Raw genomic sequence first — 23,715 nt, 5'->3', positions numbered from 1 at the left:
TGATCGGGGAGGTGTGGGAGAGGGAATGTTAAACCAAAGGCCCAAAATAGTGTCACTCAGGCTTAAACTTTCCCAGAAATGTAGTCTTAACTGATTAGTCGGGCACTGTCCCAATAGGGATAATGGATCTGCCACATGGCCCTCTCCCTTCCCCCAGAGGGTAATCTGTACAAGACTCCCTGTTTTTATTCCTTATAGGAAAGTGACCTTGTTTAGAACAATCCTTTTCTTCTGCTAGTAACTTTCTTGCCCACCCTCCTTCCTATAAAAACCTTCCTGCATCAAGCTTCCATTCCCTCTACTTGCTAGATAAAAGGCTGCCCAAATCATTTTAAAAAGCCAATTAGATCTTCAGATTAACTTAACCGAATTTTAACAAGATACCGAATTACCTTACCTGCAAGGTAACGAATTGTCTCAAGCTTGTTAGACTCCATCAGTGTTTTCAAAGAAGCAATTTCAGTGTCAATTTTATTACTGGTCTCAGAAATAATACTTCTGGTTTGGGTATCCTGCAGTAAATAAGAATGAGACCAATTTGGTTCCTGTGTATTATGGACACAAACATTTACATTAGAAACCTTTATTTATGGGCTAACTTTGTAATGCCGAAGTCTTAACTGGGGAAAGAGTAATGCACAGTGATAGAAAAAGCATATGAACATTACACACTGACAAAATATTCCTTCTACTTTTGATATGTGGAGATCCTTTCTTAGTATTCGTTTCTTTGGATTATCATATTTTGGGTACAGTCTACTAAAAGCCTCATAGTAAGAAATTTGAGACCTAAAATATAATAGACTAACTAGGAAAGGAACTAGAACTATGAACACTTTTTTTTTTTTTTTTAAGATTTTATTTATTCATGACAGAGAGAGAGAAAGGCAGAGACACAGGCAGAGGGAGAAGCAGGCTCCATGCAAGGAGCCTGACGCAGGACTCGATCCCAGGACTCCAGGATCACTCCCTGGGCCAAAGGCAGGCGCCAAACTGCTGAGTCACCCAGGGATCCCCTATGAACATTTTTGTGTATAAAATCCTTAGGACATCACAGTTAAAACTTCTGCACAATTAAAAAAAAAAACATTTATAATGTCAACTGCCACCAATATGAAAGGGAATGGCAGAAATGCTTTTGTTGGGTAACACCAAATGCTATGTGTATAGGGAATAAGGGGTAGGAAGAGAGCTAAGATGGTACATGGAGCTCAGAAATTAGCTCTGAGAGAATTTGATTTTTATCTGGCCAAGAGGAGAAGAGAACAGAATACTTGGAAAGACAAATGAGATATTCCCTTCTATTTAATTATAATTAACAAAGAGTGATGTCTCACGGCACCTGGGTGGTACAGTCAATTAAGCTACTGACCCTTGGTTTTGGCTCAGGTCCTGATCTAAGGGTCGTGAAATTGAGCCCTGCCTCTGGCTCTCAGCTCAGCATACAGTCTGCTTAAGACTCCCTTCCTGGGATGCCTGGGTGGCTCAGTGGTTGAGCGCCTGCCTTTGGCCCAGGGCATGATCCTGGAGACCCGGGATCGGTCCCGTGTCAGGCTCCCTACATGGAGCCTGCTTCTCCCTCTGCCTGTGTCTCTGCCTCTCTTTCTCTGTGTCTCTCATGAATAAATAAATAAAATCTTAAAAAAAAAAAAAAAAAAAGAGCCTCCCTCCCTTTCCTTCTATCCCTCCCTGGCTTGTGTTCTCTCACTCTAAAATAAATAAATCTTAAAAAAAAAAAAAAAAAAAGGTGATGTCTCTTCTGTTAGAACATACACCAAATCACTTTTAAGGAAAGTAGGCGGAGTCAAAAGCTGGGTTTTACTCAAGGCACAGAGATTAAACAATTATTACAATTCAGGATTAGGAGGAGATAAAACAGTTGTGGAGTACGAAGTTTAGAATCCAGGTTCACATTCCAGCTTCACCACTTAGTAGTTCTGTGACTCCAACCTCCCTGGGCTTTATTTCCAAATTGGTAAATGGGAATAAAGAGGGCCTACTTTAGAGGCTAATAAGTAGAATTAATAGAAGTAAAGCAAATAAAACAGTATATATAATAAGCACTTAATAATTATTTACTGTTAGTTTAAAAAACTTTAACGTATGTAACTGAACCTCTGCCCTCATTTAAACACTAATGGTGAATCCTTTTCTTTCAAAAAATAGTTATTTTGTATATAAAAATAATTAAGTTATAAAATATAACTGGAAAGCTTGTTTATGACAGAGATGACAATTCAGGTACCACACATAAGAGCAGTTACACAGGGCATGAGAGTGGTATAAAAGAAATTTTTACATACTAGTTTACCTTTCTGGTAAATTCTGTGGTTGCTTCCATAAGTTTCTTTTCTTGATCTGTAAACTAAAGGATATAATGAAGCAGGTTAAAAAAAAATTTTAAAAAGGCGGGGCACCTGGGTGGCTAGGTCAGTTAAGTCTCTGACTCTTGGTTTTATCTCAAGGTCATGATCTTGGACCTGTGGGATCAAGCCCCATGTTGGGCTCCGGGTTCCGTACTTCATGGAGTTGGCTTAGGATTCTCCCTCTCCCTCTGATCCTCCCCCTGCTCACACTTTTTCTCCCCCAAAATAAATAAATCTTAAAAAAAAAGAAAATAAAAAAGACTAGAAGGAATGAAAAAGAAGTTACCAAGAAAGCACATTACCATATCAGTTACTCTGCTCCTTTCTAGGTTGATGTCCAGTTTATTGTCTGCTCTAATTTGACTGGTTTCATTCTTTAAAGAAAATAAAAATATTAAAAAAGCAATCTCATGTTTAGAAATTAATAAACTATTTGAAAGTGAGAAAAATACTTAAACTTACTATCAGTTGCTGCTTAACTTGTTCCAATTCAGTTTTCATTTTCTAGGTATAAGAAAAATCACATTCAATTGCCATTTATACTAAATACCTACAGCATGATTTATTCAATAAATCTGAAACCTTGCAGTAGTAAAAGCCAGACAACCTCTACAGATTTCTAATCAAACATTAACTAAAACTAGACAAAAAAGGAAATAATATTTCATCATATTCAGAAAATACTTCATCATATTCAGAAATTATGGACAGTAAAAAAAGTATTTGTTCTAGTTTTATTTTATCTATTTATTTTACTTTTAAACCATGACTGATATTCTAAATTTAAAAATATTTAAGCTAGCGAACAAAATTCCAACGAAATACAGAAAGTTTTCTTTTAACTGACAAAAAATTAGTACAGAATCATTTAAAATGGAAAATGTCACATTGCTTTAAATTCTGAGAACATATAAAATGTACAAGAAATTTTATATAACATTTAGACAGCTCAAAGATTTTCCCTTCCACATGATTTTTACATGTGTAAGGCACAACTCTTAACTCTGGTCAAGAAACTATGATTTATACATAGAAACATTAGTATGGTTAAGCATGTGTATACTTTGACCTAAAAACTTGATAACTGACCACATAAAATCATTTATTTTATTAGTAATAAATTAAAACTTGTATCACCTGATTCTCTGCTCTTAGATTTGCAAATTCACTTTTCTCTAGGATTACCATGTCTTTCCTGATGGAGTCCAAATGAGACATTAGTTGTTGTACTGTTATTTCCTGGAAAACAAAATAACCTAGTGATCTGGAATGGCATTACCTCACACAGAATTGTTTTCATGTAATGTAAAAGAATCTGTTGTTATGCTACAAAATATAATCTTGCTTAGCTAACTAAACAAAACCAAACCATATGAAACCTGTATATCAAAATAAAGAGGTTCCAATCCAAGGTTGCCACATACGAGGACCCTGAACTCACCTCTTTCATGGACACACCAAATCTACACCTATTTTTTTTTTTTTAAAGATTTTATTTATTTATTCATGATAGTCACAGAGAGAGAGAGAGAGAGAGAGAGAGAGAGAGAGAGGCAGAGACACAGGCAGAGGGAGAAGCAGGCTCCACGCAGGGAGCCCGACATGGGATTCGATCCCAGGTCTCCAGGATCGCGCCCTGGGCCAAAGGCAGGCGCTAAACCGCTGCGCCACCCAGGGATCCCTCTACACCTATTTATAAAGCATTTCCTCCTAAACAACACCGGGCTAACTGAACAGCTTCTGCACAGCAAAACATGTACCACATACAGAAAGGCAAGAGAGAGAGACAGTCACAAAGGGAACCCCCAATCCCGACAGAACTACAGTGGAAAGAGACTGTGCTGAATGACCATGAACAGATTTGTCTGCCCTGGGATACAGAAAAAATGATGAGGTTTCAAAGGGTAACTAGAATATAAAAGATCCAGCCCCAGAACCCTGCCAAACACTGTGGGAGCTGCTGCAATTCTCTGGTTCTCAGGCACTGGTCTGCATCACTGTTTATCTTCCCCCTCCACCTTGAGAGCACAGATGGGAGCAGGGTCTGGGAACCATAGCTGGCCTACCGTCTCAATGAGCACTAGGTCCCTAGCCCAAACCAACACAGTGTCCATGAAAGTGGCTCCAGTGTAACACCAGAATATCCATGGTCAGTTTTCATAACAGCTAACTCACTAACATAGGTGCAAAGCACCCTAGAGTAATCCAGGCCCCCACCACTTCACCTCCAGATAACTTGCCAGGACACCCCCAGCTCAGAGCAGGCCAGGACCTACCAAATCAGCTCACCTACACAAAGGGTCTGGGGAAGCCCTGGCTTGCACTCATTTCACCATCAGCTGTTCTCCCATGGTACCCTCTGTGTGGAAAGTCCCTAACCCACCCTGGCCCATACTCATTTAAGATGAAGCTGTTCTGCCAGGGCACTAGCTCCATGGAGGGCTCCAAGACTGCCCAGAATGAAACCTCTTCAACTTTAGCTGTCTTACCAGGCAAGTACCCTGGGATTGCCCCCAGACAAAACCCACTATAGCACCAGCTGTCTGGCCTGGGTGCAGTCTACATGGAGAGCTATCAGATTATCCCAGCCTGTACCCGCTTTGGTTCTGTATATCACACCAAAGTGGCCCTACCATGAAGTGCCCCAGGACCCAAGCCCACGACATCCGCATAGTCAGAAAGCCAGCTCAAGTCAACAGACACACATTCTCCACAAAGGACGATTAGATACAATATCATTCTACTTTTTAAAAGTAGTTGTTGCACATAATTAACAGAAACAAGGTAAAGCAAGAAGAAGGAACAAAGGAATCTGCTTCAAACAAAGCCAAAACCTCAGAAACCTAATTAGAATGGAAATAAGAAATATGCCTGACAAATAGTTCAAAATTATGGACATAAAGCCCATGAGACTAGACAGTAGAGTGAATAAACTCGATGAGAACTTGAACAAAAATACAAAATTAAAAAGAACCAATCAGATTTGAAGAACACAATAAATGAAATGAAAAATAAACTGAAGGGAATCAAGACATTAGAGGATGGAAAACAAGAGATCAGCAATATGGAAAAGAGGGTAATGGAAAGCACCCAAAGCGAACAGTAAAAAGAAAAAAAAAGAGGGGAGAGGTTAAGGGATCTCTTGGACAATATCAAGTGAAGAAACATTTGCATTATAAGCATCCCACAAGAAGAAGGGGAGGGGGCCAGATGAGTTACCTGCAGAAACTATATAGGCCGGAAGGGAACAGTATGACATTTTCAAAGTGCTTGATGTTGTAAAAACTTAGAACCTAAATATCCTACCCAGCAGGGTTATCATTCAGAATTGATGAGTTTTCCAGACAAACAAAAGTTTAAAAAGTTCATCACTGTTAGAGGTGATTTCTCTTATTTACAAGAAATAATGAAATGATTTTTTTTTTTGAGGAGAAAAGAAGAGGTCCAAATTAGAAGAAAATTATAAAATGAAAAACTTTCATGAATAAAAGCAAACATTAAGGTAGTTCAGCAAACACTTATAAAGTAAGTTTGAAGACTTAAAAGACAGAAGTAGTAGTCAATTATATCTAAAAATCAGCTAAAGGGACTCACAGATTAAAAAGATATAAAATAGGCAGCCCCGGTGGCTCAGCGGTTTAGCGCCGCCTTCAGCCTGGGGCGAGGTCCTGGAGACCCGGGATCAAGTCCCATGTCAGGCTCCCTACATGGAGCCTGCTTTTCCCTCTGCCTCTCTCTCTCTCTCGAATAAATAAAATCTTTTAAAAAAAAGATATAAAATATAACAACATACACAGAAAATGTGCAGGGGGGAAATAAAAATGAATTTCTTTAAGCATGTGTTTGAACTTAAGTGACAATATATGACTGCTAAGTTCTTAGGATGTCATATGGGAACCATATGGCAACCACAAACCTAAAATCTGTAATAGATACACACAAAAAACAAAGCTAAGCAGAATACTAAAGTGATGCATCACAAGGAATGAGAGCAAGAGACCAAGAGAGGCATGGAGAAGAACTATAAGAGTGACAAAATGGCAAAAAGAACATATATGTCAATAATTACTTTAAATGAAATGGTCTAAGTGTTCTAATCAAAAGATATAGGATGACAGACTAGATTTAAAAAAAAAAGACCCGGGATCCCTGGGTGGCGCAGCGGTTTGGCGCCTGCCTTTGGCCCAGGACGCGATCCTGGAGACCCGGGATCGAATCCCACATCAGGCTCCCGGTGCATGGAGCCTGCTTCTCCCTCTGCCTGTGTCTCTGCCTCTCTCTCTCTCTCTCTGTGACTATCATAAATAAATAAAAAAAAAAATTAAAAAAAAAAAAAAAAAAAAAAAAAGACCCATCACAGGGCACCTGGGTGGCTCAGTGGTTGAACATCTGCCTTCGGCTCAGGTGGCAATCCTGGGGCCTGGGATTGAGTTCCAGCATCAGGCTCCATACAGGAAGCCTCCTTCTCCCTCTGCCTATGTTTCTGCCTCTGTGTAGCTCTCATGAATAAAGTCTTTAAAAAAAAAAAAAAAAAAAAGGACTCATCTATGTGCAGTTTACCAGAGTCTTATCTCAGTACTAAAGAAACATACAGACTGAAAGTGAAGGGATGGAAAAGGATACACTATGCAAACTGACATGGTGGGGGTAAGAAAAAGCAAGCCTGGGTAGCAATAATTAAGTCAATAAAAACTGACTTTAAAACAAAGACTGTAACAAGAGACAAAAAGGGGCATTAAATGATAATAAAGGGATCAATCCAACATGAGGATATAACAATTATAAATATCTGTGCACCTGACACTGCAACACTAATAATAAAGCAAATGTTAATAGATAAAGGAAGAGACTGACAGTAATACAATCCTGGGAGACTTTAATACCCCTCTTACAGCAATGGGTAGATTATACAGTATAAAAATAAGAGAACAGTGGTCTTTCAAACAACATATTAAACCAAATAGACTTAAAAGATATGTATAGAACATTCCACCTCCAAAAAATAGATTATACATTGTTTTCAAGGGAGCACATAACATTCTCTAGAACAGATCACATGTTAGGCCACAAAACAACTCTTACTAAATTTAGTAAGACTGAAATCATACCAAGTAATCTTTTCCAACCACAACAGTATAAAACTAGAAATAAAATGCAAGAATAAAAGTGGAAGAAACAAACACATGGAGGTTAACAACATGCTATGAAACAACCAATGGGTCAATGAAATCAAAGAGGAAATAAAAAAATTCATGGAGACAAATGAAAATGAAACACAATGGTTCAAAATCTTTGGGACACAGTGAAGGCAGTTATAAGGAGGAGTTGCATAGTGAAACAAGCCTACCTCAAGAAACAAGAAAAATTTCAAATAACCTAACTCTATATCTCAAGGAACGAAAAAAAGGGCAGAATAAACCCAAAGGGGTAGAAGGAAGAAACTAATAAAGATGAAAGTACAAATAAATGACACTAAAAAACCAAAAGAAAAAGAATAATAAAACCAAGCCCTGGTTCTTTGAAAAGATAACAAAAGTGATATATTTTTAGCCAGACTCATTAAGAAAAAAAAGAGGAAGGACACAAAATCAAAAACAAAAGTGGGGAAATAACAATCGACATCACAGAAATACAAAAGATTAGAACAGAATACTATAAAATTATATGCCAGCAAAGGGGACAACCTAGAATAAAGATATATATTCCTAGAAATATACAAACTTTCAAAACTGAGTAAGAAATAGAAAATCTGAACAGACTTAATTACTAGGAATGAAATCGAACTGATAATCAAAAAACTCCCAGCAAAGTCCAGGGCCAGTTAGATTCACAGGTGAATTCTAAGAGTCAATACTTGTTCTCCTCAAAATATTCCAAAAAGTAAGAGGACAGAAAACTTCCAAATCCATTCTATGTGGCCAGCATTACCCTGTTATCAAAACCAAAGACATTACAAAGAAAAGAAAACAACAATTTTCTTGTTGTTTTCTTGTTGTTTTTCTCAACAATTTCTTGTATTTCTGATAAGCGCAGATGCAGAATTCTTAAAAAATACTGACAAGCTGAATTCAACAATCCATTAAGAGTATCATTTACCATGATCATGTCTGATTTACTCCTGGGATGCAGGGATGGTTCAGTATTCACAAACCAATCAATGTGGTATATCACATTAACAAGAGGAAAGATAAAAACCATATGATCATCTTAACAGATGTAAAGAAAAGCATTTGACAAAAAAACAGCATCTGTTCATGATAAAAACTCTCAACAAAGTGGGTGCAGGGGGAACATACCTCAACATAAAAAAGCCACGTACGACAACCCCACAGCTAATGTCAGACTTAATGGTGAATAATAGAAAGCTTTTCCTCTAAGATCAGGAACAAGATGAAAAGGTCCGCTCTCACCAGTTTCATTCAATACAGTACTGGAAGTCCTAGTCCACAGTACTGGAAGTCCTAGCCTATCAGACAACAAAAAGAAATACAAGTCAGAAATTGGTGAGGAAGAAGTATAAATGTCACTATCTGCAGATTACTTGAAACTATACATACAAAATCCTAAAACTATACATAGAAAACCCTAAGCTCTAAAACTCCACCAAAAAAAAAAAAAAAAAAAAACCCATTCTACAGCAAATAAGGGCAAGAATATAAAATGGAAGAAAAGATAATCTTTTCAATAAATGGTGCTAGGAAAACTAGACAACTGAGTGCAAAAGAATGAAACTGGACCACTTTCTTATCATACACAAAAATAAATTTAAAATGGATTAAAGACCTAAATAAAACCATAAAACTAGATGAAAACATGGGCAGTTATTTCTTTGTCATCAGCCTTAGCAACATACTTATGGATATGTCTCCTAAGGCAAAGGAAACAAACAATATTGGAACTACTGCAAAATAATCTTCTGCACACAAAGGAAACCATCAACAAAACAAAAAGGCAACACAGTATGAGAAAACACATGCCACAAATGATATATATAATAAGGATTTAATATCCTAAATACACAAAGAACAAAATTCAACACCAAAAAAATCCAATCAAAAATGGGCAGAAGATCAGAATAGGTATTTTTCCAAAGATATACAGATCGCCAAGAAACCCATGAAAAGATGTTCAACATCACTAATCACCAGGGAAATGCAAATCAAAACCACAATGAGATCACCTGACACCAATCAGAATGGCTAGTATCTAAAAGACAAGAAAGAACAAGTGTTGGCAAGGATATGGAGAAAAGGGAACCCTCATGCACTGCTGGTGCCAATTTAAAGTGGTGCAGCCACTGTGCAATATAGTATAGAGGTTCCTCAAAAAAATGAAAAATAGAAATACCATATGATCCAGTAATTCCACTACTGGGTATTTATCTGAAGAAACAATAAACAATAAAAACTATAAATCAGTAAGACTGTTAAAATCAAAGGCCCCAAATGGTGTCAGTTAAATTTTTCTGGGGCTTAATATCTAATCTCACAGCAGTTTCAACCTGCTCCAGAAATACAGTCTTAACTGGTCAGTAGGGAATTTTTGGATCAGTGCCAAAGAGTCTGCCACATGGGCCCACTCTATCAAAGAAAAAATGAGATTATCTGCATAAGATCCTTTGCTTTTACCCTAAGGGACAATCTTTTTTTTTTTTTTTTGCTAATAACTTTCTTGCCCCACCCTCTTATAAAAACCTATTTTGTACAACTCCTCAGAGCCACACTGTATTTGCCAAATGAGATATCCAATTTATGAATCATTTAATAAGACCAAGTAGATCTTTAAAATTTACTTCGTTAAGGGATGCCCGGCTGGCTCAGGTAGTAGAACATGCGACTCCAGATCTCGGGGTCATGAGTTCAAGCCTCACACCAGGCACAGAGACTACTTAAAAAAAAAAAAAAAAAAAAATTACTGGGTTGAATTTTTGTTATTTAGCCATTTGGCGGCAGTGTGGGAAACTGAAGCAAACTTTTGGCAGCATTTAAAGAGAAGAAGAAACACAGACGTGGTACCCACAAACCCTCTGAGTTCAGTCTTTCTTGCTGTTTCTGAGGGCTGTGGGTAATTTCCTCATTTCTGAGCTCTACTCTCTCTTTGGTTTTTGTTGTTTTTCAGTTGAGCTCCTGACCTAATTGGCTTTCCTTTACATGGCAGGTGAGCTTGAAATGGCAGATGGTTATGCCTGGAGCCCAGTTAAGCCGGCAGAAGGGTCTTCTAGGAGCCAAGGCTTTCAGACCACAATTCTCCATGCAGAAAACTCCAGCAAGGTTCTAAGGAATTGCTGATGATGCACACAGGGCCTTGTGGTCAGCTCACAGTACTTGCAATATGTTCAGGTGCACATTTGTCTTGTTTTACATAGATAAAGGCTACAGCTAATAGGTATCTTGGAGGCCAATAAGCCACAAAAATTGGTGGACAGTCGAGTGTTTAAAGGCTGTGTTTGCCACCTCTAAGAAAATGTCACACCAAAAAACAATACCTTGGATAATGGCTGACTTTTTCTAACATTTAACAAAGTTTCTGTAAGTAATTTAAATATAATTGTTAAGAACAAGTAAATAAAAGGTTTAAATACATAGATAATTTCCAAATAAGAGGCGGGGCAAGATGGCAGAAGAGTAGGCTCCCCAAGTCACCTGTCCCCACCAACTTACCTAGATAACTTTCAAATCATCCTGAAAACCTACGAACTCCGCCTGAGATTTAAAGAGAAAAAGCTGGAAAGCTACAGTGAGAAGAGTTAGCGCTTCTATCAAGGTAGGAAGACAGAAAAAAATAAATAATCCAAGGGGGAGGGGCCCCCGCAAGGAGCCAGGCTAAGGCCAGGCGGTGAGAGCCTCCAGGACAGGAAAGCCCAGTCCTGGAGAAGCAGGGACTTTACCAATCTTCCCGAATGGAAAGGCGCTGACAGGGAACTCGGGCAGGATCCCAGGAGGGGCAATGATGCCCTCAGGCTCCCAGGGTCACTAACAGAGGAAGTGCGCCCCGGGGGAGAGCGTGCCACACACTGTGGGCCGAGCTCCCTAAAGGGGTGGAGCACATGCCTGGCGGGGCCCCAGGAGCAGATGGGGGGCGGCATAGGCGGCAGCTCCACCCAGAGGGGGCTGCGCAGTCCCGGCAGCAGCTCAGGGGCGGCTCAGGTGGCGGCTCTGCACGGAGGCGACTGCGTGCCCCAAGAGCGCAATTCCAGCAGTGAAGGCCCCCGGAGCCCAAGGCGCCGGGGGACACAGCCCAAGATCTGGTGCTCCACTTGGGACAGGCACCGGGGGACACAGCCCAAGATCTGGTGCTCCCACTGGTTCAGGCGGAGGCCGGGAGGACACAGGGCAGCAAGGACACTCCTGTCGCTAGGCAGCCCTGAGCTGTGCAGGTCCGCGCCTCCTGCCCCAGGAGCATCCAGGCCCCTGCAAACTGGGAGCTGCCGTAGTTACTGCTGGAGCTGACTCCAGGGCTGGAGACCTGGCCGCTACCACTGTTGTTGTTCCTCCTGATATCACCTTGTGTCTGGGACTGAGCAAGGCCACCAGGGAGCAGGGGCCTCACAGGATAAACAGCTCCCACTGAGCCGTGCACCTGGCAGGGGGCGGGGCAACTCCCCAAGTGCACACACCTAAGAATCAGCCCAGCAGGCCCCTCCCCCAGAAGACCAGCTGGAAGGACGAGGGAAGAGCAAGTTCTTGACCAAGCAGCGTTGGAAAGTTCCAGGGGAAGTCTAGGGACTTACAGTATATAGAATCAGAGGATACCCCTCCTTGTTTTTTATTTGTTCCCCCCCTTTTTCCTCTTTTTCTCCTTTTTCCGTTACAACTTGTTTTTAGCCACTCTGCACTGAGCAAAATGACGAGAAGGAAAACTTACCACAAAAGAATGAATCAGAAACAGTACTCTCTTCCAGAGTTACAGAATTTGGATTACAATTCACTGTCAGAAAGCCAATTCAGAAGCACAGTTATAAAGCTACTGGTGGCTCCAGAAAAAAGCATAAAGGAGTCAAGAGACTTCATGACTGTAGAATTTAGATCTAATCAGGCCGAAATTAAAAATCAATTAAATGAGATGCAATCCAAACTGGAGGTCCTAACGACGAGGGTTAATGAGGTATAAAAATGGGTGACACAGACACAAGTTGGTGGCAAGGAAGGAAGCTGAGGAAAAAAGAGACAATGAGGAAAGGTTAAGGGAAATAAATGACAGCCTCAGAAGGAAAAATCTACGTTTAATTGGGGCTCCAGAGGGCACCGAAAGGGACAGAGGACCAGAAAGTGTATTTGAACAAATCATAGCTGAGAACTTCCCTAACATGGGAAGGGAAACAGGCATTCAGATCCAGGAGATAGAGAGATTCCCCCCCTAAAATCAATAAAAATCGTTCAACACCCCGACATTTAATAGTGAAACTTGCAAATTCCAAAGATAAAGAGAAGATCCTAAAGCAGCAAGAGACAAGAGATCCCTAACCTTTATGGGGAGAAGTATTAGGTTAACAGCAGACCTCTCCACAGAGACCTGGCAGGCCAGAAAGGGCTGGCAGGATATAGTCAGGGTCCTAAAGGAGAAGAACCTGCAGCCAAGAATACTTTATCCAGCAAGGCTCTCATTCAGAATAGAAGGAGAGATAAAGAGCTTCCAAGATAGGCAGGAACTGAAAGAATATGTGACCATCAAACCAGCTCTGCAAGAACTATTAAAGGGGACTCTGTAAAAGAAAGAAGTCGTCCAAGGAAGCAATCCACTAAAACAGGGACTGCATAGGTACTATGATGACACTAAATTCATATCTTTCAATAGTAACTCTGAATGTGAATGGGCTTAATGATCCCATCAAAAGACGCAGGATTTCAGACTGCGTAAAAAAGCAAGACTGGTCTATTTGCTGTCTCTAAGAGACTCATTTTATTTTTTATTTATTTATTTATTTATTTATTTATTTATTTATTTATTTATTTATTTATTTATTTATTTATGATAGACATAGAGTGAGAGAGAGAGGCAGAGACACAGGAGGAGGGAGAAGCAGGCTCCATGCTGACGTGAGACTCGATCCCGGGACTCCAGGATCGCGCCCTGGGCCAAAGATAGGTGCTAAACCGCTGAGCCACCCAGGGATCCCCTATAAAAGACTCATATTAGATGTAAGGACACCTACTGCCTGAAAATGAAAGGCTGGAGAACCATTTACCATTCAAATGGTCCTCAAAAGAAAGCAGGGGTAGCCATCCTCATATCAGATAAATTAAAGTTAATCCCAAAGACTGCAGTGAGAGATGAAGAGGGACACTATATCATACTTAAAGGATCTATCCAACAAGAGGACCTAACAATTATGAATATTTATGCCCTGAATGCGGGAGCTGCCAAGTATAGCAATCAATTAATAACCAAAGTTAAGACATACTTAGATAATAATATACTTATACTTGGAGACCTGAACACGACACTTTCTACAATTGATAGATTTTCTAAGCACAGCATCTCCAAAGAAACAAGAGCTTTAAATGATACACTGGACCAGATGGATTTCACAGATATTTACAGAACTTTCCATCCAAACGCAACTGAATACACATTCTTCTCAAGTGCACATGGAACTTTCTCCAGAAGAGACCACATACTGGGTCACAAATCAGGTCTTAACCGGTATCAAAAGATTCGAATCGTCCCCTGCTTATTTTCAGACCATAATGCTTTGAAACTAGAACTAAACCACAAGAAGTTTGGAAGGATTTCAAACACGTGGAGGTTAAAGACCATCCTGCTAAATGATGAAAGGGTCAACCAGAAAATTAGAGAAGAATTAAAAAGATTCATGGAGGGATCCCTGGGTGGCGCAGCGGTTTGGCACCTGCCTTTGGCCCAGGGCGCGATCCTGGAGACCCGGGATCGAATCCCACATCGGGCTCCCGGTGCATGGAGCCTGCTTCTCCCTCTGCCTGTGTCTCTGCCTCTCTCTCTCTCTCTCTGTGACTATCATGAATAAATAAATAAAATCTTTAAAAAAAAAAAAAAAGATTCATGGAAACTAATGAAAATGAAGATACAACAGTTCAAAATCTTTGGGATACAGCAAAAGTAGTCCTGAGGGGGAAATACATCCCAATACAAGCATCCATCCAAAAACTGGAAACTCAAATACAAAAGCTATCCTTGCACCTAAAGGAGCTGGAGAAGGAACAGCAAATAAAACCTTCACCCAGCAGAAGAAGAGAGTTAATAAAGATTCAAGCATAACTCAATGAAATAGAGACCAGAAGAACTGTGGAACAGATCAACAAAACCAGGAGCTGGTTCTTTGAAAGAATTAGTAAGATAGATGAACCATTAGCCAGCCTTATTAAAAAGAAGAGAGAAAAGACTCAAATTAATAAAATCACAAATGAGAAAGGAGAGATCACCACCAATACTAAGGAAATACAAACGATTTAAAAACATATTACGAGCAGCTATATGCCAATAAATTAGGCAATCTAGAAGAAACGGACCCATTTCTAGAAAACCACAAACTACCAAAACTGGAACAGGAAGAAAATAGAAAACCTGGACAGGCTGATAACCAGGGAGGAAATTGAAGCAGTCATCAAAAACCTCCCAAGACACAAAAGTCCAGGGCCAGATGGCTTCTCAGGGGAATTTTATCAAACGTTTAAAGAAGAAATCATACCTATTCTACTAAAGCTGTTCTGAAAGATAGAAAGGGATGGAGTACTTCCAAACTCGTTCTATGAGGCCAGCATCACCTTAATTCCAAAACCAGACAAAGACTCCACCAAAAAGGAGAATTATAGACCAATATCTCTGATGAACACAGATGCAAAAATTCTCAACAAGATACTAGCCAAGAGGATCCAACAGTACATTAAGAAGATTATTCACCATGACCAAGTGGGATTTATTCCCGGGATGCAAGGCTGGTTCAACACTCGTAAACAATCAATGTGATTGATCATATCAACAAGAGAAAAAACAAGAGCCATAGGATCCTCTCAATAGATGCAGAGAAAGCATTTGACAAAATACAGCATCCATTCCTGATCAAAACTCTGAAGAGTGTAGGGATAGAGGGAACATTCCTCAGCATCTTAAAAGCCATCTACGAAAAGCCCACAGCAAATATCATTCTCAATGGGGAAACACTGGGAGCCTTTCCCCTAAGATCAGGAACACAAAAGGGATGTCCACTCTCACCACTGCTATTCAACATAGTATTAGAAGTCCTAGCCTCGGCATTCAGGCAACCTAAAGAAATCAAAGGCATTCAAATTAGCAAAGAAGTAGTCAAACTCTCCTTCTTCACAGATGACATGATACTGTACATAGAAAACCCAAAAGCCTCCACCCCAAGATTGCTAGAACTCATACAGCAATTCGGCAGTGTGGCAGGATACAAAATCAATGCCCAGAAATCAGTGGCATTTCTATACACTAACAATGAGACTGAAGAAAGAGAAACTGAGGAGTCAATCCCATTTACAATTGCACCCAAAAGCATAAGATACCTAGGAATAAACTAACCAAAGAGGTAAAGGATCTATACCCTAAAAACTACAGAATACTTCTGAAAGAAATTAAGGACGACTCAAAGAAATGGAAAACTATTCCATGCTCATGGATTGGAAGAATTAATATTGTGAAAATGTCAATGTTACCCAAGGCAATTTACACATTTAATGCAACCCCTATCAAAATACCATGGATTTTCTTCAGAGAGTTGGAACAAATCATCTTAAGATTTGTGTGGAATCAGAAAAGACCCCGAATAGCCAGGGGAATATCAAAAAAGACCCATAGCTGGGGGCATCACAATGCCAGATTTCAGGTTGTACTACAAAGCTGTGGTCATCAAGACAGTGTGGTACTGGCACAAAAACAGACACATAGATCAATGGAACAGAATAGAGAATCCAGAAGCGGACTGTCAACTTTATGGTCAACTAATATTCGACAAAGCAGGAAAGACTATCCACTGGAAAAAAGAGTCTCTTCAATAAATGGTGCTGGGAAAGTTGGACAGCCACATGCAGAAGAATGAAACTATATCATTCTCTTACATCATACACAAAGATAAACTCAAAATGGATGAAAGATCTAAATGTGAGACAAGAATCCATCAAAATCCTAGGGGAGAACACAGGCAACACCCTTTTTGAACTTGGCCACAGTAACTTCTTGCAAGATACATCCATGAAGGCAAGAGAAACAAAAGCAAAAAATGAATTATTGGGACTTAATTAAGATAAAAAGCTTCTGCACAGCAAAAGAAACAGTCAACAAAACTAAAAGACAACCTACAGAATGGGAGAAGATATTTGCAAATGACATATCAAATAAAGGGCTAGTATCCAAGATCTATAAAGAACTTATTAAACTCAATAGCAAAGAAACAAACCAATCATGAAATGGGCAAAAGACATGAACAGAAATTTCACCAAAGAAGACACAGACATGGGAAACAAGCACATGAGAAAAAGCTCCGCATCACTGGCCATCAGGGAAAAATACAAATCAAAACCACAGTGAGATACCACCTCACACCAGTGAGAATGGGGAAAATTAACAAGACAGGAAACAACAAATGTTGGAGAGGATGTGGAGAAAGGAGAACCCTCTTACACTGTTGGTGGGAATGTGAACTGGTGCAGCCACTCTGGAAAACTGTGTGGAGGTTCCTCAAAGAGTTAAAAATAGATCTGCCCTACGACCCAGCAATTGCACTGCTGGGGATTTACCCCAAAGATACAGAGGCAGTGAAACGCCGGAACACCTGTACCCCAATGTTTATAGCAACAATGTCCACAAAGGACAAACTGTGGAAGGAGCCTCGGTGTCCATCGACAGATGAATGGATAAAGAAGCTGTGGTCTATGTATACAATGGAATATTACTCAGCCATTAGAAACAACAAATACCCCCCATTTGCTTCAACGTGGATAGAACTGGAGGGTATTATGCTGAGTGAAATAAGTCAATCAGAGAAGGACAAACATCATATGGTCTCATTCATTTGGGGAATATAAAAATTAATGAAAGGGAATAAAGGGAAAGGAGAGAAAATGAGTGAAAATATCAGTGAGGGTGACAAAACATGAGAGACACCTAACTCTGGGAAACGAACAAGGGGTAGTGGAAAGGGAGGTGGGCCAGAGGTTGGGGTGACTGGGTGATGGGCACTGAGGGGGGCACTTGGCGGGATGAGCACTGGGTGTTATGCTAGATGTTGGCAAATTGAACTCCAATAAAACGAAAAAAAAAAAAAAAGGAATTTACATGGTATGTTGCCAATGATAAAATCCAAAGTTTCAAATAAAAATTAACCTTTTGGAAAAAAAAATTCCAAATAAGACAATACTAAATCGTTTATTACTAAATATACGACAGAATTGGAATGCAGAAAAAATAATTATAGAAGGTTTGTGAAGAAGACATTTTTTTTTTTTTTTTTTGTGAAAAGGGAATTTTAATCTGTGGTCAAACTGTTTAAGATTAAAATAAGTATATTTAAAAAATTAGTCTTACTATGAAAAGTAAGCCAGTGCAAAATTAGAATTTAGTTTTCCATTAAAAGGACAAAGTTTTCTTGGACTTTTGGTCTGCTTTTGATAAGACTGTAAAAGTTCCTTTCTCTTCTAAATATTAAGCTTCATAATAATATGTTATTTTATTTAGGCAAGTGCTTTAAAATCTTATTTGATATTTTTGGGGTGCCTAACTGGCTTAGTCAGTTAAGCATTCCACTCCTGATTTTGGCTCAGGCCACGATCTTAGGGTTATGGAATTGAGCACCAAGTCCAGCTCTGTGCTCAGCAGAGTCTGCTTGAAGATTCTCTCCCTCTCCCTCGGCCCTTCCCTCCATGCTTGCACATGCATATTCCCTAAAATAAATAATGTTTAAAAATCGTTCTTGGTATTTTCGAAACTTTTCCAAATCAGACTCTAAATGAAGTCTTTTTGGGGATCCCTGGGTGGCTCAGCGGTTTGGCGCCTGCCTTTGGTCCAGGGCGCGATCCTGGAGTCCCGGGATCGAGTCCCGCGTCGAGCTCCCAGCATGGAGCCTGCTTCTCCCTCTGCCTGTGTCTCTGCCTCTCTCTCTCTCTATTATGAATAAATAAAATCTTTAAAAATAAATAAATGAATGAATAAATGAAGTCTTTTTGACCTGGCACATTCCAAAAGATTTGTTAAACCAATTAGGTTTGATATGCAAATTACATGGAAAGCAGTGTCAAATACTTAATACTAAGCTTTCATTATATTTGTAAAATTGTGGCACACGTGGACAAAGTCCATTCTGCTTCTGCAAAAATAGCACCTAACTGCCAGACTTTTGCCATCCTAACATCCTTATAACATGGTAACGGTGTATTCCTGAATTAAGAAAAATTAAGATGGGCAAATAATGGTTGTAAACTGATTAAACAGATGGGTGTATGGGAAGCCCAAGACAGCAGCTTGGTTCCTCCTGGCTCCCTGACAAAACCCCATTTTCCGTTTTTTGTGTACTTTCACTCACCACAGTACGTTTAAGATGACTCAAATTATCAGTAAGCATTGGTGTGAAGACTTATGTAAAACTATATAAACAGACTACCAGCAAGGTCTGACCTGTTTTGTCCATAAGCCTGGAAAAATTGCTTTTGTTTGCTCTCAGAGGCTTCAGACTGCCTTCTGCACCCTCTGAATACCAGCAGCCAGATTTCATTCACCCACCACTTAGTATGGGTTATCAGTGTCCTTGTTATTGTGTGTTTTCTGGATGGGTAAAAGCCTTTCCCTGCTGCAAGGCTGATGCCCTCACAGTAAAAAACAAAACAAAACTCTTAAAAAAAAATGTGTCTCTCACTTGGGGTGTACTTTCCACTACCTCCAATGATCAAAGCACTCATATTGTTGGGACAGATCATAGGAGCTATAGCACAAAACTTACAAGCTTCTTGGAATTTTATTAGTATACAACCTTCTGCAGATTCCTATTGTCTCATGCTGGTATGACCAGCTATAGTAAATCTCCCTCTAATGTTTTATGGTCAAGCCTGTTATCAACAGATTAGAGAAGTCTTCTGGATCCTAATTCAAAGGAATATGTCAGTTACGGTCTAGAGCCTACTGACAGGTTATCCTAGAATATCATCAGAAGACAGCCTTTGAGGCCTGTGGAAAGGAACTTTACCAAGTACTCCCAACCACTACAATGCTGCAAAATTAAAAGATGCTAGAGACCTCAAAATGTAATTTCTAAGGAGGAGAAGTAGCTGACATTTTTTCCTTTTCTTTGGTATTGGCCAGCAAAAATAATGTACCTCCTAATACAGTTGCTAAGGGGTGGTAACCTCTTTTGTTTTGGGCTAAGAAAAACATGCGTGCCCCTAACTTTTCACAAGCAAAATGACATTTCATTGGTCAACTCCTTTGAATTTACGTTATTGAGTTAAAAAGGATCTACCACTGGGGAACCTGGGTGGCTGGTTTAGTTGAGCATCTGACTTGATTTCAGCTTGGGTCATGATCTTGGGGTTGTGGGATTGGGCCTTGTGTCAGGCTCCATGCTCATTGCAGGGTGTGCTTGTTTCTTTCCCTCTGCTTGTCTCCTCCCTCATTCTCTAATAAATAAAATCTTAAAAAAAAAAAAAAAAAGGATGCCTTGTGATTCAGGATTTACCCCTTTAGGCAGATCCCTAGTCCCGGTTTATGGATAAATGTAAATGAGCCTATGATCAAGAACAACTCCTTAATTCAGAAATTATTATACAATCTGCTAAAGCAATAGAGCCCAACAAAGATCCTTAACTCTGTAGCCAAACTTGTCCTTGATAATAGAATAGCTATTGATTATCTTCTAGTTGAGTAAGGAGGTAGGTGTCTATGCTGTGGCCAACACCATCTTCAGTGCCTGGATATAACACTTCTGGGGAAGTTAAAACTCAATTACATAAGAACAAGCTACTTAGCTTAAGAAGGTGACTCATTTAAAAAAAAAAAAAAAAAAAAAAAAAAGGAAGGCGACTCATTCCACTGGTTCTTTCTTTGACCTACTTGATTTTTATTGGTTTGGGTCTAGGGACCATGGCTCTAAAGTACACTCCAAATATTGGAAATTATCCTTTTATAGTATACATAATAATTTCCCTGGGGTATTATATTCTCTCAAAAACTTTAAAATGTATGTTTGCAGTTGCTAACCACTTGGCAAATGATCTGAGACTGGAAAATGTAGGATACAAGCAAACAAAAAATAACCACCTTAAAGAATGTGAACTAGAAGACATGACCTGTGAATATCACAGAGGTTAGATAAAAATGTCATGAATTATGGATTCACAAAGAAGAGCAACAAAAACTGTGGGAACTTGAGAGCAGTGGCTGAGAGTGGTGCCAATGCCCTAAAATCTGATCACTTCTCTAAATTGAGTTCAGAGTCTGATCAACATGGAGGAATTGCTAAAGAAGCAAACAACAACAAAGAACACCCCAGGCCCCAAATGGTGTCAATTGGACTGAGTTCCCAAAATGGGACTTAATACCTAATTCAAATGCAGTTTCTACCTCTCCCAGAAATAGTGGTGAGGAATTTTTGGATCAGTGCCAATGAATGAGTCAGGCCTGTGGGCTCACTTCAACCCCTAAGAAAAGATGAGGTAATCCGTATAAGACACCTTGCTTTTCCTTTAAAGGAAAGCAGCCTCGGCCTGAAATAATCCTTTTCTTTTGCTAGTAATTTTCTTGCCCTACTCTCCTTCTATATAAAAACCTTTCATTTTATACAGCTCTTTGGAGCTCTCCCTCTACTTGTTTGATTGGATGCTGCTCAATTCATAAACTTTAATAAAGTCAATTAGATCTTTAAAATTTACTTACTTGAATTTTTATTATTTAACTAGATCTATGCCCCTATGTTTACTGCACTATTTTACAAAAGCCAAGACGTGAAAGCAAATCAAATGTCCATTGACATTTGGGATATGTGAATGGGATAAAGATGTAGTGTGTATATATACATATATACATACATATATATATATATATATGTATCTGTGTGTGTATACATATATATATATGAAATATGTAAGTGGTAAGAAAAACGGTATCTTACCATTTGTGACAACATGGATGGACATAGAGGATATTGTGCTTAGTGGAATAAGTCAGAGAAACAAAACACCATATGGGGAATCTAGAAAATTTAGAAAGGAACAAAGTAAACAGAAATAGACTCATAAATATATAGATGACTGGTTGTTACCAGAGGGCAGGGGATGGGAGGTGATGAGGAATAGAAGAAGAAAAATGTTCATCTTTGGCCCTGAAGGCTGATCTATAACCTGCAGTTTTGATAAAGATCAACTATGTGCTGGTTGATACATCCTTAAAGGTCTCATGACTGCCTGTATAACTCACTGATAGTTAATATTAAACCAAATGAATGATAAACACTAGAGAAGTCTTACAAAGGTAGTTTTAAGAGTAGAAATTCAAAGACATTTATGATCTAATACTCCCTCTCTGTCCCTTCTCCCTTAAGTACTAAGCATATAACCACCAGCTTTGTACAGTAAAAAGTGCAGCCCTTTGTGCCCACAGGTCCTGCTCCTTGGTTACTTAAATAAGTTTACTAAGTTGCACCATACAACATCTCAGGAATTTTCTCTTGGTCCTTGTGCTCAACAACCCTGGAAGGGGGAGGGGATGGGATGGGCAAAATGGATGAAGGGGAATGTGTATTAATTAGCATTGTGTGGTGACAGATGGTAGGTACTAGCTACACTTGTGGGGAGCATAGCATAGAGAAGTTGAATCACTATCATGTACACCTAATGTAACATTATATTTCAACTATACTCAAATAAAAAAATCCCATAATAATATAAAAAAGTATTTTTACTGGTACAAGAGACATCCCTGACTCTACTGCCTTCCCTAACAACCCACATCTATGTTCTGGGGAGGTGGTTCATTTTCTTTTACGCAGTTTTGCTTGGAATACTCATGAGAACTAGTTCAGAAATCATACAGAAGTAGTTTCTAGGGGATATCAGTACAACTCCTCCAAAATGTCATTATAAAGGAGCTCTAAGACATTAACTATAACGTTATTCAAATCTTTAATAAAAATGTTATTTTATTACCAAGACTACATAGAAAGAAGTTGAATATGTAATTATAGATTTCTCATGAAATCTGAACTTGAGAATAAGGAATTGTACTGTGGCCCCAACTGCCTCTTTTTATTTCCCTTTCTTCCTTTAAATATAGTCTGTAACTCAAAAAGCTTAGCAGCCCAGGTGGCTCAGCAGTTTAGTGCCTACCTTCAGCCCAGGGCATGATCCTGGAGACCTGGGACTGAGTCCCACATCGGGCTTCCTGCATGGAGCCTGCTTCTCCCTCTGCCTGTGTCTCTGCTTCTCTGTGTGTGTGTGTGTCTCTCATGAATAAATACAATCTTAAAAAAAAAAGGCCTACAGAACAGCACAGGTGTCCATCTTCAAGTACTATTTGAAAAATATAATCCACTATCAACTAGTCAAATCTATTGTGTTATCTTTTTAACTATTGTGAAGAAAATGAATATAATTCAGTTTTTACATGAAATGAGAACATAACTGAGTTCTTGGATTGAGCAGACTTGACATAAAATAGTGTTTCTGAAGTGATCAAGTACAAATTTTGTATGTCTAATGGCCCTAAGCCTCAAAGCCATCTTTCATGACATCTTTGTGCCTTAGTCTATGCTAGAGGTGGGGTCAGCAATTGGATTAGGCTCCATGATCTTAATTTCATATACTAGTAATAAAAACACCAAAATTTAACATTTTGAGTGTAGGATTAAATAGTCCTGCCAGTATAACAATTCCACAAACCAGTTTTAATTCACTGATTTTAAGTAAACTTAAAAATCTGATTTAAGAATAGATTACTTTAGGGACGCCTGGGGCTCAGAGGTTGAGCGTCTGACTTCAGCTCAGGGCGTGATCCCAGTCTAGGATCGAGTCCCACATCGGGCTCCCTGCAAGGAGCTTGCTTCTCCCTCTGCCTATATCTCTGCCTCTCTCTGTGTGTCTCTCATGAATAAATAAACAAAATATTAAACAAAAATAGATTACTTTATTAAAAATGTCAGTAGCTAAGACTTTCAGGGAATATGTCAGAGTAGGAGGACCCTAAATTCTCCTTGTCCCACGAATATAAAACACTCACATCAGTGCAAATAACCCAGAAAATGACCCAAAGATTGGCAGAACAAACTCCACAAGTAAATGTAGAGAAGAGGCCCCATAGAAGAGGGGAGAAAAGGCAGAGGTTGTAGGGAACTGAATCCCATGGGTCCCCTGCCATAGGAAGGGAGCTGCGGGCGGAG

The 23,715-nt window shown here is 39.3% G+C and overlaps 1 protein-coding gene across 5 annotated transcripts in view; it reads right to left on the bottom strand.

Moving 5' to 3' along the window:
- Window positions 1-23,715, bottom strand: part of CCDC90B (coiled-coil domain containing 90B) — a 52,275-nt gene that overhangs the window by 18,300 nt on the left and 10,260 nt on the right. For 2 of the 5 annotated variants that reach the window (XM_038568471.1, XM_038568474.1), the window contains exons 4-8: window positions 3,504-3,605; window positions 2,829-2,870; window positions 2,669-2,740; window positions 2,312-2,365; window positions 398-512 (exon numbers count right to left, since the gene is read on the bottom strand). In XM_038568471.1, the coding sequence (XP_038424399.1) occupies window positions 398-512; window positions 2,312-2,365; window positions 2,669-2,740; window positions 2,829-2,870; window positions 3,504-3,605 (385 nt within the window). Of the gene's footprint in view, window positions 1-397; window positions 513-2,311; window positions 2,366-2,668; window positions 2,741-2,828; window positions 2,871-3,503; window positions 3,606-8,662; window positions 8,779-23,715 lie in introns of those variants that run through there. The other 3 variants (XM_038568475.1, XM_038568472.1, XM_038568473.1) reach the window with 3 other exon arrangements.

Source organism: Canis lupus, chromosome 21 (assembly GCF_011100685.1).
Source record: "Canis lupus familiaris isolate Mischka breed German Shepherd chromosome 21, alternate assembly UU_Cfam_GSD_1.0, whole genome shotgun sequence".
NCBI classification, from domain to species: Eukaryota; Metazoa; Chordata; class Mammalia; order Carnivora; family Canidae; genus Canis; species Canis lupus.
The sequence above is the reverse complement of the archived record's forward strand: the minus strand, read 5'-3'. Positions and strand labels throughout refer to the sequence as shown.